We start from the raw sequence: 18,388 nt of genomic DNA, 5'->3' as shown, positions 1-18,388 counted from the left end.
TGTTTGTTTGTTTGTTTGTTTGTTTTTTAAGACAAAGTCTTACTTTGTTGCCCAGGCTAGTGCAGTGGTGCCATGTAATCTCAGCTCACTGCAACCTCTGCCTTCCAGGTTCAAGCGATTCCTCCTGCCTCAGCCTCCGGAGTAGCTGGGATTACAGGCGCGTGCTATCACACCTGGGTAATTTTTGTACTTTTAGTAGAAGTGGGATTTCACCATGTTGGCCAGGCTGGTCTCAAACTCCTGACCTCAGGTGATCCACCTGCCTCGGCCTCCCAAAGTGCTGGGATTACAGGTGTGAGCCAACATGCCCAGCCTGCTTTGTCTTTCTCTGTGTGTGTGCGTGCATGCACACACACACACACATATACGTGTGTGCAGATACCTTAGGATGACATAGACATAAACAGGCCTTAGTCTGGTCCCTGCCATGGACCTCTTCAAGTTTGCCTTCCTTCATGGTCCATTACTCTGCCCTCACACACGGCACCTATACTCAACTTAGTTTCTCCCTGCTGCTTCCATTGTCTTGAAAATGCCTTGCGTATTCACACTCCACATCTTTGCATCAGTGTTTCCTTCCATCTTGCATACCTTTTCTGCCTGGCATACTCTTATGACTCTTTCAAGCCTCGGCTCCCTCTGTTCCCTTGGCATTCTGATTTTACCTCTATTATAGAACTCATTGCATTGCTTTTGAAATTATTTGTTTGCTAGCTGTCTGAGCAGTATAGGGATAAGGAGTTCCCTTTTCTCTTTCTAGTTCTTAGAACAAAGCCTGGCAGGTAGTAGTCGCTCATCAGTTATGCAGTTCAGTGACCACCCTCATGAGGCACAGCCTTGGGCTTCGGTGTTACACCTGTTTTAAACTAAGCATAAGAGAGAGCCCCTGACCCCAGATTACTTACACAGCTATCAGAAAAGATTATCTGTTGCAATAGAAAGCAGGAAGACTTTCTTACTACCACTTCTTTCTCCCAAAAATTAGTCTTTTGAACATATTTCTATATTTTGGTTGTTTATATTGTCAGGCTTGTCTCCCTATTTAATGGAACTCCTGAAGGGAAAGTCTGGTTCTTAATGATCTTTTGTAAAACCAAACACTGAATAACCAATAGCGCTCAGTAGGTGTTTATTGACAGAATGAAGAACCAGGGTGAATTCTGTTTCACAAAGCAGAGACAGATATATTTCCGTCAATAACACCTAATATTCTTACAAATTCAAAGCTATCTAAAAATCTCTGAAGGATTCTTGATATCTAAAACTTACTTTTCCTTATTTAAGAAACAGATCGTGAACCTGGCATGGTAGCTCACACCTGTAATCCCAGTACTTTGGGAGGCTGGGGTTCTGGGGCGGGTGAATCACTTGAGGCCAGGGGTTCAAGACCACACTGGCCAACATGGCAAACCCCTATCTCTGCAAAAAAAAAATTAGTCAGGCCTGACGGTGCACACCTGTAGTCCCAGCTACTCGGGAGGCTGAGGTTCGAGGATCACTCAAGCCCAGGAGGCAGAGGTTGCAGTGAGCTGAGATCACACCAGTGCACTCCAGCCTGGGTGGCATAGCAAGGCAATGGCAAACCCTGTCTCAAAAAATAAGAAAAAGAAACACATTGTGAAACTAACATCATGGAAAAATGCTATTTCCTGAAGTTACTCACGAATACTAAATGTGATCATTATAAAAAGTAGATCAGTAGATAAATACATAGCATTTAAGACCTGACGGTCTTGAGTTCTATAATTAGAATGTGAATCAAAAAGAGGTCAGTTTGTTATGGATTTGGATGTTGTGGTCTCCAGTTTTGTAGGAGAAAAAACTCTCATGTAGTAGTCTTGCTGCTCACTTTTCAGTTGTTTTCCGTAATGCATATTGTTCTCCCAAACTATTGTATTGTTCCTAAAAAATTATGTCGTGGAAAAAAAAAACTCTAGCATTGATGTCAGCACCAAAGGCCGTGTAGTGTATCATTCACTGCAAGGAAACATTCATCAGACTGCTTTGCTACTCCCTCTGCTTCATCTTTTTCGTTCAATAACTCGCATTGATCAAGGCAAAAAAAACAGTATACTCTTTAAAGAGTAGTTGTCAGGTATTATTTTATTCGGTGCACAATCAAGAACCATGTTCTTTGTTGTATTTGCTGGACAAAAAGAAGAATAGGGAGGGAAACACACTTTTTGTTAAAAGAGTTAAAATGCTGCTTTCATTCTTTCACTTTAGCCTTTCTTAAACTCAAATAGCAATAAAGTTGTTGAGAAATAAAATATCGGCTGGGCGCAGTGGCTCACACCTGTAATCCCAGCACTTTGGGAGGCCGAGGCAGGCGGATCACAAGGTCAGGAGTTTGAGACCAACCTGACCAACATGGTGAAACCCTGTCTCTACTAAAAATACAAAAATTAGCTGGGCATGGTGGCGCTTGCCTATAATCCCAGCTACTCAGGATGCTGAGGCTGTAGAATTGCTTGAACCCAGGGGGCAGAAGTTGCGGTGAGCCAAGATCGCGTCATGGCACTCCAGCTTGGGTAACAGAGCGAGACTCCATCTCAAAAAACAAAAAGAAAAAATATCACCATTTTCTTTAAAGAAAAAATACCTCATGCACCTCTGTATTAGCCCATTCTCACACTGCTATAGAGATACTACCTGCGACTGGGTAATTTATAAACAGAAGAGTTTTAATTGACTCACAGTTCTGCATGGCTGGGGAGGCCTCAGGAAACTTACAATCATGGTGGAAGGGGAAAGGAAAGCAAGGCATGTCTTACATGGTGGCAGGAGGGAGAGAGAGCAAACAGGGGAAATGCCAGACATGTAAATAACCAGATCTGTGAGAACTCACCGTCAGGAGAACAGCATGGGAGAAACTGCTGCCATGATCCAGTCGCTTCCCACCTGGCCCCTCCCTCAACATGTGGGGATTACAGTTCGAGGTGAAATTTGGTTGGGGACACAGTCAACCTGTATCAACATTTCTCAATTTTATTTAACTTTTTTATCCCATTTTTATTAAGGGGTAATTTATATACAGTACAATGTATAGATACTACATGTACAGTCCAGTGAGTTTTAACATGTATATATAACATCGGTATATGTATCTATTTAACATATGTATAGTCATTGACCAGTCTCGATATTTTATATTCAGCTTCTTCCACTCAGCATAATGTTTTTAAAATTTACTCATGTTGTTCAGTGTATCATTAGGCAGTCTTGTCTTTTTGCTGAGTCATATTCCATTGTATGAATTGACTAGGTTTGTTTATTCATTCTCCTGTTGATAGACATTTAGTTTGTGTCCAGTTTTGGAATATTATGAATAAAGCTACGATGAACATTCTCATACAAGGCCTTTTCTGGACATACGTTTTATTTCTCCTGGATAGTTACATAGAAGTGGAATCATAGAGTAGATATATGTTTAATTTTTCTTAACTGCCAAAGCTTCCAAAATAGTTTACTGTTTTGCATTACCACCAACAGGGTATGAGAATTCAGGTTACTCGCCCCATATCTTGGCCAACATTGGTTGTTAGCTCTTATTGATGAATTAAGCTTTTGGTCATTATGAAATGCTCCTTTATCTTTGGTAATCCTCTTTGTCTTGAAGTTTACTTTGTGTGATACTAATATAGCCATGGAAGCTTTCTTTTTTGTTTTGTTTTGAGAGGGGGTCTCACTCTGTCACCGAGGTTGGAGTGCAGTGGCATGATCTTGGCTCACTGCAACCTCTGCCTCCCAGGCTCAAATGATCCTCCTAACTCAGTCTCCTGAGTAACTGGGACCACACACATGTACCACCACACCTGGCTAATTGTTTGTATTTTTGGTAGAGATGGGATTTCATCATGTTGCCCAGGCTGGTCTCAACCTTTGAGCTCAAGTGATCTTCCTGCCTCGGCCTCCCAAAGTGCTGGGATTACTGGCCTGAGCCACCGTGCCTGGCCAGCACTATGGTAGCTTTTTTTTTTTTTTTTTTTTTTTGTTGAGACAGAGTCTCGCTTTGTCGCCCAGACTGGAGTGCAGTGGCCGGATCTCAGCTCACTGCAAGCTCCGCCTCCCGGGTTCACGCCATTCTCCTGCCTCAGCCTCCCGAGTAGCTGGGACTACAGACGCCCGCCACCTCGCCCGGCTAGGTTTTTGTATTTTTTAGTAGAGACAGGGTTTCACCGTGTTAGCCAGGATGGTCTCGATCTCCTGACCTCGTGATCCGCCCGTCTCGGCCTCCCAAAGTGCTGGGATTACAGGCTTGAGCCACCGCGCCCGGCCCGCTATGGTAGCTTTCTTAAGCTTTTTTGTATGGTATATATTTTTCATTATTTTAATTTGGAATGTCTTTGTTTAAAGTTTCATTTTAGATGACAGAATACAGATAAGTGTTGCTTTTTGCTCTAGTCTAGAAAAAAAGTCGCTTTTAAGGTGTTTAGACCATTTACATATAATGTGATTATGTTTAAGTCTGACGTTTTGGTGTTTGTTTTCAGTTAGTCTCATTTGTTCTCTTTTGATCCTCCTTTCCTGCCCTCTTTTGGACTGGGATTACAGGTGTGAGCCACCACGCCCGGCTAAAAGAGCACTTTTTAATATTCCATTTTATCTCCTTTATTGACTTTAGCTATGCCTTAGTGTTATTTTTAGTGGCTGTGTGACAGATTACAGTATGCCTCTTTAGCTTATTGTGGTAAACCTTTACATATTCAACCTTAAAATATAAGAACCTTATATAGCATACTTTCATTGTGCCCCCATTGTACATTTGTTGTCATATGTTTTACTTCTACATTTACTTTTAAGCAATCTTGTAAAGATACATATGTGTATATAATTTTTTGTTGTTGTTTTTGAGACAGAGTCTCACTCTATCACCCAGGCTGAAGTGCAGTGGTGCGATCTTGGCTCACTGCAACCTCTGCCGCCCAGGTTCAACTGATTCTCCTGCCTCAGCCTCCCAAGTAGCTGGGATAAAAGGTGCCTGCCACTGCGCCCGGGTACATTTTTGTATTTTTAGTAGAAATGAGGTTTCACCATCTTGGCCGGACTGGTCTTGAACTCCTGACCTCATGATCCATTGGCCTCGGCCTCCCAGGCTGCTGGGATTTCAGGCATGAGCCACCACGCCCAGCGCACGTGTGTGTAATTTTTAAAGATTTTGTTTAAAATATTCACTGACATAGTTACCTGTTGTGGCACTCTTGAGTCTTGCCTTCTGACCCAGGTTGCTATCAAGTAAAATTTCCCTTCTGGCTGAAAAATTCCTTTTAACAGTTCTTATGGTTCAGGTCTGCTGTTTTTCTGTAATAATTTGTAAAAATTATTTGTGAAATAATTTGTAGACAAATTAGCTCAGCATTTGAATTCTGTTAATCTCTTTGTCTTCATTTTTGAACGATATTTTTGTTGTGTATAGAATTTTAGAGGTGTGTTGGTTTGTTTTCACCACTTTAAAGATACTACTCCATTGTCTTTTGGCCTCAGCCTCCATTGTTTATCATGGAAATTTATTTATTCCTTTTATAATTGCTCCCTTGAATTTTTTCTGCTTGGAGTGCTCTGATTCTTGGACCTGTAAGTTGTTATCTTTCGTCAATTTTGAATCATTTTTAGCCATAATCTCCAAATATTTTTCTTCTGCTTTCTTTCTGGGACTCTATATGTATGTTAGACTATTTGATGTTGTCCCACAGGTCTTGTAAGCCCTGTCTTTTTTTTCTTTCTTTCCTTCACTTTATCTCTCTATTTCCAGTTGGATTTCTTTTAACCTGTTTTCAAGATTACTGATCCTTTTCTCTGGTGTGACTAGTCTGCTGGTAAGCCCATCAAATGCACTGATGAGTGAAAATCTTGATATTTTAGATTTCTGTTATTTCCATTTGGCCCTTTTTTTTTCTTCAATTTCTCACTGCTGAAATTGTAAGTCGGCCACCATTTTCTGTGCAAGTTGATTAACTGCCTTTCTCACCAGATCCTTTAAGATGTTTGTCTTTGAGTTAATGTGAGTTAATCTGATAATTCCAGAATGTAGACCAGCTGTGCTTTTCTTTCTTTTTCTTTTCTTTTTCTTCTTTTTTTTTTTTTTTTTTTGAGACGGAGTCTCGCTCTGTCGCCCAGGCTGGAGTGCAGTGGCCGGATCTCAGCTCACTGCAAGCTCCACCTCCCGAGTTTAGGCCATTCTCTGCCTCAGCCTCCCGAGTAGCTGGGACTACACCTGCCACCTCGCCCAGCTAGTTTTTTTTGTATTTTTTAGTAGAGACAGGGTTTCGCCGTGTTAGCCAGGATAGTCTCGATCTCCTGACCTCATGATCCGCCCATCTCGGCCTCCCAAAGTGCTGGGATTATAGGCTTGAGCCACTGCGCCCGGCCTTTTTTTTTTTTTTTGACAAGTAAACATGGTTTATTTTAGAAATGTGAGACTCTTTCAACATTAGGAAAATTTTTAAAATTATACTTTTAAGTTCTGGGATACATGTACAGAACATGCAGGTTTATTACATAGGTATACACATGCCATGGTGGTTTGCTGCACCCATCAACCTGCCATCTACATTAGGTATTTCTCCTAATGCTATCCCTCCCCTAGCTTCCCACCCCCCGACAGGGTTACATTTTCTTTCTTCTTCGTAAGTCTCATAATTATTCATTGCTGAACATTGAGTATAAAAGAAAAAGAGCATTAACATATGAGATTAACATATTACACATTAACATATAACAGAGATTGAAATTAATATTTTTATGTCCAGGAACTAGGGACACCCCTTGTAATGGCTACTAGAATAGGGGTATGAGTCCATCCAATTTGTAGTTGTTATGTCTGGGCTTTAGATATATTCAATTTACTACTGATGGAATTGAGGGTAGAATGAGGATTTCCCTTTGGCAGGACTGAGATTGACATATCGAGAAGACTTCAAGAATCTGTTTTACAGCTCTAGTGCCAAACTGCAAGAGATCTCTCTTCACTTTATATCCAGAGTCTCAGCTTATTGAACCACTGAAGCATTTTTGTTCTCCAACTCCACCCTTGTCTCTTCTATGTCTCAGGGGGTCTGAGACCCCCTGCCTAGCTGCCCTACCCCCAGCCAGCCTTGGAAAGCAAAGGCATTGCACTCACTGAGGGCCTCATGGACCTCCAAGGGTTTCCCTCAGCCTTAAACAGGCCCTGTGGACCTGCACTTCACAGGTGATCTTTTACCTCTCCTCTCCTCTTTAGCCTTCTGCAAGAGCACTTGAGAAGGGCCCAAGAGAGGGAGTTGGTGAGGAAGGCAGAATCTCTTTGCAGGTGGGGTTCCTTGAGGATCTAACTGGTCATGCCTGCAAGGGGTGACCAGCCATCTGGTTTGCCCAGGACTTTCCTAGTCTTCACACTTTTAAGTGCTGCATTCTGGGAAACCTTTCTGTCCTAGGCAAACTGAGACCACTGGTTACCCTAATGCCAGCTCACACACTGCTTTTAAAATTTTGTAAAACATTCAGCTGGCTTACCCTTCCTTGTCAACTCAGTTCTAAAGGCATTAGGTGGGGCCAAACATGGTAGACATTTGTGTGGGGTGGGAGGGGGTGGGAGGAACTGGGATGACCCAGAGCAGGATATCAAAGCCCAGGTAAGGTGTCCGTGTGGGAGTGGAGCAGTCTCCAGAAATAATCCTGATGAATTAAGAGAGCAACGTATGTCTTTCTACACTATTTCTGTGCATGTAATAATATATTTATAAATGGAATCATATTCATTCAATGAATATTACTGATCACCTGTAATGTGTTAGACACTGAGTTTCATAATGGAGACTTGTTGCATAAAGTTGACAAGCTGTTTGCCTTCTGGGAACTTAAAGAGTATTAAATGAGTGTTAAGTAAATGATTTCTAATATCTGCCTGGGGTAGAAATGTTAGTGATAACTCATCTGTATTTATTCAGTGCGGGTTACAAAACTTATTTCAGTATGTCAAAGAACGGAACATAGAGCTTTCCATGTTGAATGCCAATATCATTCAAGATGTTAATAAGTTGTTTGCCTCCATCAAAAAGATTCTGCAGCCAAACACATTTGGAAGGCACTTGAACTGTATTCCTCTCCTTAACTAACAATGCATACTAGCACTTTGAAAACTTTGAGAAGTCCTGCAATTGAGAAATGTGTTAACCTTATGTAACCCAGAATTTTGTAAAGTTATTTGTCCACAGCATTCTTTTGGCCACAGAATATCTCTTAACATTTCTATGAGTGCTATAGTTTTTTGAAACAGTTTGGGAAATGTTATTAAAGATTGTAACAAATGAAGGGGGAATTTGACGCATCTTTTTTTTTAATTATAGGAAAATTTGATTTTTATTTTTAACCTAGAGATTTTATTTTTTTCTTTTAATTTAAGGAAGTGTTGATGGCGTCTCTGAATCCAAGTTGCAAATCTGTGTTGAACCAACTTCCCAAAAGCTGATGCCAGGCAGCACATTGGTTTTACAGTGTGTTGCTGTTGGAAGCCCTATTCCTCACTACCAGTGGTTCAAAAATGAATTACCGTTAACACATGAGACCAAAAAGCTATACATGGTAGGAAGTTGATTTTGGGGGCATTTGGGGAAGTCAACATGTAAAACAAATGGTACAATTGAAATATAAAGTAAACATTAAAACTCATATCCTTTCAGATGTTTTAATGTTTTCAATATTTGTATTTAAAGTCCCTTATGATTTCATATTAACTAACTCTTATATTTGCTAAAGTGCTAGAATTCAATTCAGGCTTATATGTAAAGCGTCAAATAGTATTGCATGAAACTCAGCACTGTTAGAATCATTACAACATTTACTTGCTGGTATTTAACCTGATGAATGGAGCTAATGTAACATTGTCTAAAGCCTTCTGAGATGTTATGTTTTGCAGGGTATTTTTAAAACACAAAATGACTTTTTCTCCAAGCCATTAAAATTGAAGAGGAAGTATTTACATGTTCTAATATTGATATAGGTGCCTTATGTGGATTTGGAACACCAAGGAACCTACTGGTGTCATGTATATAATGATCGAGACAGTCAAGATAGCAAGAAGGCAGAAATCATCATAGGTAAGAAATATTTCTCCAGTGTTCTGACAAGTGGACTATAATATAAGCTATATAAACTGCAACGTTTAAGCAAAGGAAATTATACTTTTTACCCCATACTATTTAATGATGTGTTAAGTATTAGAAGTTATATTATTTATATTGAAATTTGAAAGAATGCACACTAAAATCATAATCTAGGTTCACAGAAAGGAAAAAGAATCAGGAAAAAAGGCCATTTTATTTAGATTATTTTAGTTATAGTTTATTTTCAACATTTATGATAAAATATGTATTCTTTAAAGCTTTAGCTACAAAAAATTTGATTCAGTGGAAAAAGATTTTTGGCCAGGTGCAGTAGCTCACACCTGTAAAATCCCATCACTTTTGGAGGCCAAAGGTTGGTGGTTCATTTGAGCCCAGGAGTTTGAGACCAGCCTGGGCAACATAGTGCAACTCCATCCCTAATACCAATAAATAAATAAATTAGCTAGGCATGGTAGCATGCACCTGGTGCCAGCTGTTTGGGAGGCTAAAGTGGGAGGATTGCTTCAGGCTGGGAGGTTGAATTAAAAATAATAAAAAGATTTTTAATAAAACATTTTTAAAAACAAGCATACACATATAAAGGAAAGAAAGGTTATTAATCAACAATCCCATTATTAACTGCATAATTTGGGAATTTGTTATATTTCAGCTTAATATATTTGAAGTTATATTGTTCATAGTAGGAGGTATTTGCATGTGTTGGTTTGCCAACATATCTCTATGATATTTATCTCTATTTGCTTGACGGCCGCCCTTCTTAAGATCATGAATTACAATATATTCAAATTTGTTTTTTCTGAAACAAGGAAGAACAGATGAGGCAGTGGAGTGCACTGAAGGTAGTGTAAGTCTTTGGTTTGAAACCAAATCTCCTGCATGCTAGTTACTCTTGGGATTGGTGGAGTGCTCTTAGCTTACTGAGTGCAGTGATGGAAAAAATACTAGCTGTAAGAAATGATTTTGATTGAAGAATATTGTATTTTAATCTTTGAAGTTTTATAAATGGACAGACACGATTAAATTGACACACTATTACAATAACTAATCTTCAGTTGACTTTCTATTAATATTACATATAAGAACAACGTTCCTGCATTGTATCTTTTGAGTAGTGAACATTTGCAATTAATTTTTAATGTTAAGTTTTATCTACATAAAATTTATTAAAAAGATAAGTGGCTATATGATCATGGATATTTGTTTTAGATTATTTTGTCTGTCCTTTAGCCATGATTAGATGCTGTCAAATGAAATTTAGTTTTTATAAAAGTTTCAGGAGAGGAAATTTATTTAACATATGTTTTATGAAATATTAAATATTCTGTATTAATATAAAATTGATCAGGATTTTTTGAAGCTACAAGACTTTAGATAATCTACCATGTCACCTTTACCATAATATGTAAAGGGAACTGAAAATCTGTTTCAACATAAACTTCTAATTTTTTTTAATTAGCCAAAGCATCGTACTTAAATTGTAATGAGTAAATATTAAAACTTGGATCATCTTTCCTTAGTGTGATGTCATATTGTTTTGCAAAATGAGATTTGTGGATGGCAAAGTATTTTTTTCAATTTCTGCCTCTTTATTACATAAGCTTAGGCTCTACTTGGGTAAAGTAAGGAAATAATGTTAAATTTTACATTTTCTGATTTTCCTGTCCTGCATGTCTCTATAGCATCACTTTGAAATACTATAATTACTGTTTTCATCCTAATACATAGTTGCGAACAAGAATTCTGTCTTGTAAGGGAGTTATAATTCGATGATCTGTTAACCCTGTTTGAGGGAAGCCATGTGAAGAAATCCTAATCGAACTCCTCTTCCTGTCTTAATCCTTTTTGCCTAATTGCATGGTTTTTAAGACTTCCTAAAGTTGGAAACCTCTAAGAATAAATATAAGCTAGCACTGCTGTTTGGCTCCAGGGTGATGCGTGTGAATTATCACCTTGCTGTGCTGCTTCTATACCTGCAATATTCTCTGTAATTTTTGCAGTAGCAAGCACACTATTAAATAATAATTTTCACGTAACTCTATTTAGAACACATAAAGATGAAAATCCAGTTATGAAGTTTCTCCAGAAGTCTCAGATGAAAAAATTAGATCCAAATTTTTTTTCAGTGAAAGTTCACAAAGTTGAGAATTGCATATGAACTGTGTCCTTTATTTTATATATATTTTTTACCTATAGAGCATGGTGTCCTCTATTGCATTTTGTGTATTTTGTTCAAGATACTTGATCAGACTATTCAGCCATAAAAAAGGAATGAAATTATGTCATTTGCAGCCACATGGTTGGAACAGTCATTATGTTGAGTGAAATAAGCCAGGCACAGAAAGACAAATATCATACGTTCTTACTTATATATGGGAGCTAAAAAAGTCGATCTCATGAAGGTAGAGAGTAGATTAAGACTGGGAAGAGGCTTGGGGGTGGATGAAGAGAGGTTGGTTAATAGGTACAGACCTGCAGTTAGAGGGAATAAGTTCTAGTGTTTGATAGCAGAGTAGGGTGACAATAGGAAACAACTCTTTACCATGTATTTCAAAATAGCTAGAAGTGAAATATTCCCCACACAAAAAAATAAGTGTCTGAGATGATGGATATCCTAAATACCCTGATTTGATCATTATACATTATATGCATGTGTCAAAATATCATATGTATCCCATAAATATGTACAATTATTATGTTTAAATGAGAAGAAGATACTTGATCAGGATGAGGGGTGCGGGTTGAATAGGTGGATTTTTTTAGGGCAGTGCAACTATTCTATATGATTAATGATGAATACATGTATACAAATTTTAATCATTTAGGAGGTCAGAGGAGGGGAGTCCCAAGATGGAATGGAGACTATTAGAAAAGAACCTAACTGTATTGCAAATGTGTGATACAGCCTCATTGAAGAGGGGTGAAAGAGTATGGTGCTGCCTACTAAGTAACTGGGAATAAGTTGAGCCTAATACTGAAGGCAAAAGAAATTGTGCTGACTCAGACCCTTGTGCTGACTCAGACCTTCTTCACTTGATTTTATGTAACATATAAGAATAAAGTTTCTACATAAAAAAAGTATGAATAGTATATAACATTTGTAATTTATTGTTAATGTTAATTTTTATCTTCATAAAACTTGAAAGAAAAAGATGGCTATAATGTCATTGCTTATTTTACCTATCCATTGGCCATGATAAGATGTCCCATGGGGGTACAGGTTACTTCTGAAACCACTGTTTCTCCCCAAAAACACCTTACACCTTGAGAAACTATGAATCTAACCATGAGAAAAACATCAAATCTCAGTTGAGTGACATTCTGCAAAATACCTGACAGTTACTCCTCAAAACTGCACTGTCATCACAAACAAGGAACACCTGAGCAATTGTCACAACCAAGAAGATACAAGCCTAAGGAGACACAAGCAGTTGTAATGTGAGATCCTGAATGGAGTCCCTGAGTAAAAAAGACCATTAATGATTCATTAGTTGTGACAAATATACTATTCTAGCATAAGACGTGACAAATACACTATGCTAACGTAAGATGTTAATAATAGAGAAATTAGGTATGGGGTATATAGGAACTCTCTCTGCACTACCTTCACAGTAGTTCTGTAAACCTTAAAATGTTCTAAAATTAAAAGTTGACTTAAAAAAAAGATCATTTGAGATTACTGGTTTTAATTGGCCAGAATATCTAAAACTATGAATAAATTATGAAAGAGCCTAGTTTTTGTCACTTAATGAAAACAGTGATAGCTTAGAAGTCCTAAATGATAAGCACAGCAATATTCACTATTCTTTGCAATTTGGTATTTGCATGGCTTCTTCATTTAATTTGAAAAGTTGTAAACTGATAAAACACTATAGCATAATTCACTGGCTCAAAGCTACTTTGATTAGTCTTACTATTTATGCTAAATTGGCATTTCAATTACTTAGTCTGTTTTCTCTTATTTTGTTTTAGATGAATTAAATAATCTTGGTCATCCTGGTGAGTAATATAAACATAAAACTTTAGTTTTAGGTTTTTAAGTTGTTGAATGCAGTAAAGATACCATAGGTATTCTTTTGCTATAGTAATACTAGTAACTTTTTTCTATATGTTTAATAATATAATTTAAGGTTGAAATTAACTACATGAAGTACAATTTTATGCAAGTGATACAAAAAGTATTTTAGGTTATAAAACTGTAAGGGTAGAAAAAAAGTGTTTGAGGTAACCTAAAACCTCAATGTATTTTTTATCATTGTGTGTTACTCCGTATATCATAACAAGGAAGTTAATGGGGGAAGTACATGATCTTTAATCTGAAAGCAGGAAGCAGCGTTTGACAGAGTGATAGGGGTAACATTTCTGAACTGATCAGACCCTTGGGACCTTTTTCTTGGTTCCTTAGTCATACAGTGTATTTGAACTAGTTGGGTGGGTGCCTATATCTGGAGTAAGAAGTGTGTTTATGGGGATCATTGGCACCGTACAGGTGGGTTGGTCAGTGACCATTTCTTAATGAGTGACAGTTGTCAAGAATATGCAGAACTCTGTAGGCTAATTTTAATTAGAACAGATTTCTAACAAGCTAAGCCTTCAACTGAGATAAAAGGCATATCAACAGTGAGAACTACATGAAGACACAGGATATCAACACAGTGTAGGCTTCCTGAAAGACAATGATGGAACCTGTGAATAGATCTGAAAATAAAACCTTTCAGGAGTAGATTAAGAAGGTGGTTATGTCATTTAATATTTGTAGAAAGCCCTGGCCGGGCGCAGTGGCTCACGCCTGTAATCCCAGCACTTTGGGAGGCCGAGACGGGCGGATCACGAGGTCAGGAGATCGAGACCATCCTGGCTAACACGGTGAAACCCCGTCTCTACTAAAAAATACAAAAAACTAGCCGGGCGAGGTGGCGGGCGCCTATAGTCCCAGCTACTCGGGAGGCTGAGGCAGGAGAATGGCGTGAACCTGGGAGGCGGAGCTTGCAGTGAGCCGAGATCCGGCCACTGCACTCCAGCCTGGGTGACAGAGCGAGACTCCGTCTCAAAAAAAAATATATATATATTTGTAGAAAGCCCTATTACTTCTCTACTTATTTCTTATTATTTTAGCATCATTACTAGTTTGCTTAGTGTCATATTCATATTGCATTAGCAAACATCTATTATTGTGAATGCCGTTGGACTGTGCTGACTGAATATAAGCAAATTATACACAGCAGAAAGTCCCCATTATGTGTGCATCATTCTCCTTGCTGTAGTAACCTTAAATTCACACAAAGCCTCAGTGAGACCTGCTTCAAGTAGGTCTTGAACTGTCAAAAACCTTCCTAGTAATTGTTTCTCTTGGTCTGAATAGAATCCCCTTTCCTAAATTAGTCTGTTAATTCTTGCTTTTCTTTAATGACCATTATGAAAAACTATTTCAGAAAAACTTTTGTAAATAGCCACGACTAAGATTCTAAAATTTTCCTGGCCCTTTGAGTTTTTTCTTACTTCCCACAATTCAGGGACTACCCAAAATTTAGGTTTAAAAGAAGAATGTTGTACAGGGAAAGCTTTTAATAGGCTTCAGTGGCATTTATTTTACCAATAGTACAAAGTTACCTCTCGACAGTAGTGGACATACAATTGATCAACTACATGTTTCCCTACATGGTGCTCCAGGTGCAGGGAGGGATTTAGTTTCCGTTCCGTATAGTAGAGATTGAAAGCATAGAATCCAGAAGGAGACTCCCTCAGTTAGTATCCAGATTTGCTACTTACTAGCTTAATCACTTTGGATGAGTGACTTTAATCTCTCTCTGCCTTAATTTCCTTGTCTATATAATGGAGTTAATATAGATAGGGTAGAGTGAGGTTTCATTAGATCTATTATATATAAAGCATGTAGAACGGTGCCAGCTGTGGCATCAGGAAATGGTAACTACTGCTACTTCTTATTGTGAACACCACCATCAGTTTTTTCCATTCAAGAGTGTTTTTATTAAAAATCTGAAGATTAGGCCGGGTGCGGTGGCTCACGCCTGTAATCCCAGCACTTTGGGAGGCCGAGACGGGCGGATCACGAGGTCAGGAGATCGAGACCATCCTGGCTAACACGGTGAAACCCTGTCTCTACTAAAAAATACAAAAAACTAGCCGGGCGAGGTGGCGGGCGCCTGTAGTCCCAGCCACTCGGGAGGCTGAGGCAGGAGAATGGCGTAAACCCGGGAGGCAGAGCTTGCAGTGAGCTGAGATCCGGCCACTGCACTCCAGCCTGGGCGACAGAGCAAGACTCCGTCTCAAAAAAAAAAAAAAAAATCTGAAGATTAGAAACTATATTCTGTAAATGATGCTGCTGTTTTATACTTTTCCTATATCTTTAACTCTGGAAATATACCATGGACAACAGCATCTTATATGTTTTGCTTTTTTATCTTTATATAGATAATAAAGAACAAACAACTGACCAGCCTTTGGGTGAGTAGAGCTTTAAAATGCGTGATCAAAGTATAATTATTGTGTATAACTCCAGAAGGAATTTAAGACATTTTAATTTGCTTTTTTAAAGAAATATTTGAATAACATTGGGATTATAAATAAAAATGTTTTATTTTTTGTATGTGTAAAAGAAGGTTTAGAAGAGGAGGCTTAAAATGATTACAAATTCAGTTTCTAGGGTCAAGTCACCTTCTGTGGAGTGATTTGTGTGTTTCTCACAACATGCAAACAGACGTGCATACAAAAAGAAACATGTACATGCTGCATAATTAGCATAGGGGAGGAAGTGGTTAGTGCTGTCTCTTGGTGAGGGATAGAAATCACAAGGGCTGCAGTAGCTTTAGCGTTTGCCCCTCTATCTTCTCCAATGGGAAGAGAAAATAATTTAGAATAAAATGTAAATGAACAGTTGCATTTAAAGCATGCCTGGGACAGGAAAATGTAAGGGAGAAAAGTTTAGCAGATTAACATTTAAAGATGATAATAATAGGTAACATCTTGATTCTGGCAGAAGCCAGATAAAATATGTCTAAAATTTGTCCATTAAGTGGAATGTTGAAAGTGCCTAATATGTGTCAGTTACTGAGTTATGCTGGGAATTTAAACATGGATACAATGTAGAAAATAGTGGGAAAAGATTCAGAAGTGTACAAATGAAGACAGTACATATTAATTTGTTGGAAAGAAAGGGTGATTTGAAATTAACTAGATAGGGCACATATTCAAAGTGTTTTGGTAGGAGGGGAAAATGTGAGGATATTTACATTTGGAAAGGAAGTATCTATTGAGACTGTGTAGATTGACTGTGTAGATTAGAGTGATCCATCAAAGAGAGGACAACTTATAGAGCAAGTTCCTAGAAGAGATGATAGGGATTTGGGCCCAGGTGAAAACAAGAGAAATTGGCTTTAATCAGAATGTTGAAACTTCTTTTGAGATTAAAAAGAAGGAGAGATTGGTGAATAGATAGATTTATTGGGAAGTTGAGGACATTTTTAGTTTGTTTTTTGTTTCTAGGTAATTAGGCATAGTCATATGCTTAAAAGGTTGAGGAAAAGGCCGGGCATGGTGGCCCACGCCTGTAGTCCCAGCACTGTGGGAGGCCAAGGCAGCAGGATCACCTGAGGGTCAGGAGATCGAGATCAGCCTAACCAACATGGAGAAACCCTATCTCCATTAAAAATACAAAAATTAGCTGGGCGTGGTGGTGCATGCCTGTAATCCCAGCTATGTGGGAGGCTGAGGCAGGAGAATCTCTTGAACCTAGGAGGCAGAGGTTGCGATGAGCTGAGATTGTGCAATTGCACTCCAGCCTGGGCAACAAGAGTGAAACTGTCTCAAAGAAAAAGATTGAGGGAAAAAGAATAAAGTAAGGCTGAATATAGATCTTACGCTGTGGCAGAGGCTTAGAGGCTAAAGAATATGGAAGCAAGGTCTGATAAGTCTGATCTACAAGTGAATGTGTATTGAGAGTCCAACTAAGACTTTTAAAAATTAAGAATTTATAATGGTTCAGATCAGTTGTGTGATTTTTCAGTAGCAGAACTCAGCTTTAAAATAGAGAAGGTGATCTGGGTGTGGTGATACATACCTGTAATCCCAGCTACTCGGGAGGCTGAGTCATGAGAATCACTTGAACCCAGGAGGCGGAGGTTGCAGTGAGCCGAAATCACGCCACTGCACTCCAGCCTGGGTGACAGAGTGAGACTCTGTCTCAAAAAAAAAAAAAAAAAAAAACCTTCAAAAAGTTACTAAACTGGGAGAAAACGAAGGAATCAGGAGATTTTTAAAGTTCACCAAGTTAGAAGAGAAGTAGAATAAGTAGTAGATGGCAAAACTGTTAAAAGAATAGGAAGTTGTTTTGATTACAAAGAGGAAATAGATTATTTTAGATTTCAGAGGTGGAGCAGCTTAGGTTGACGCAAAGTCCAAGCCATGATCATGGAATCAGGAGGCAGTGAAGGTGAAGGTGTTTGATGTTGATAAGGATAAGGGACTGTGAATTACCACCTTAAGAAAACCTGCTATGAAGGCCAGTCGCAGTGACTCACGCCTGTAATCCCAGCATTTTCGGAGGCCGAGGCAGGGGGACCACCTGAGGTCAGGAGTTCCAGACCAGCCTGACCAACATGGTGAAACCCCGACTTTACTAAAAATAGAAAAAAAATTAGCCAGATGTGGTGGCACATGCCCGTAGTTTCAGCTACTTGGGAAACTGAGGCAGGAGAATCGCTTGAACCTGGGAGGCAGAGGTTGCAGTGAGTGGAGATCATGCCACTGCACTCCAGTCTGGGCGACAGAGTGAGACTGTCTCAAAAAAAAAAAAAAAAACCTGCAGGCCGGGCGCGGTGGCTCAAGCCTGTAATCCCAGCACTTTGGGAGGCCGAGATGGGTGGATCACGAGGTCAGGAGATCGAGACCATCCTGGCTAACACGGTGAAACCCCGTCTCTACTAAAAAAATACAAAAAAACTAGCCGGGCGAGGTGGCGGGTGCCTGTAGTCCCAGCTACTCGGGAGGCTGAGGCAGGAGAATGGCGGAAACCCGGGAGGCAGAGCTTGCAGTGAGCTGAGATCCGGCCACTGCACTCTGGCCTGGGCGACAGAGCGAGACTGTCTCAAAAAAAAAAAAAAAAAACAACCTGCTATGTTTCATTCATAGTGGTAAGTTTTCATGTATTCCAGCTCTATGGTCTTTTCTTTAGATCTCCAGACAGACTTTGCTGATTAAGAAATACCTATTAAAATAGTGTTCTGAACAAAGGCATAGCCATCATATTCCATAGTGAGGAGCATACATATGTC

General features: G+C 38.9%; 1 protein-coding gene across 2 annotated transcripts in view; it reads left to right on the top strand.

Annotated features, from left to right (window-relative positions):
- Positions 1-18,388, top strand: part of MALT1 (MALT1 paracaspase) — an 82,379-nt gene that overhangs the window by 30,147 nt on the left and 33,844 nt on the right. The window contains exons 5-9 of one of the 2 annotated variants that reach the window (XM_050768055.1): positions 8,381-8,559; positions 8,978-9,074; positions 9,908-9,940; positions 13,071-13,097; positions 15,531-15,563. In XM_050768055.1, coding sequence (XP_050624012.1) covers positions 8,381-8,559; positions 8,978-9,074; positions 9,908-9,940; positions 13,071-13,097; positions 15,531-15,563 — 369 coding nt within the window. The remainder of the gene's footprint in view (positions 1-8,380; positions 8,560-8,977; positions 9,075-9,907; positions 9,941-13,070; positions 13,098-15,530; positions 15,564-18,388) is intronic. The other variant, XM_050768056.1, reaches the window with a different exon arrangement.

This window comes from Macaca thibetana, chromosome 18 (genome assembly GCF_024542745.1).
Source record: "Macaca thibetana thibetana isolate TM-01 chromosome 18, ASM2454274v1, whole genome shotgun sequence".
In the NCBI taxonomy this organism is placed as follows: domain Eukaryota; kingdom Metazoa; phylum Chordata; class Mammalia; order Primates; family Cercopithecidae; genus Macaca; species Macaca thibetana.
The sequence above is the reverse complement of the archived record's forward strand: the minus strand, read 5'-3'. Positions and strand labels throughout refer to the sequence as shown.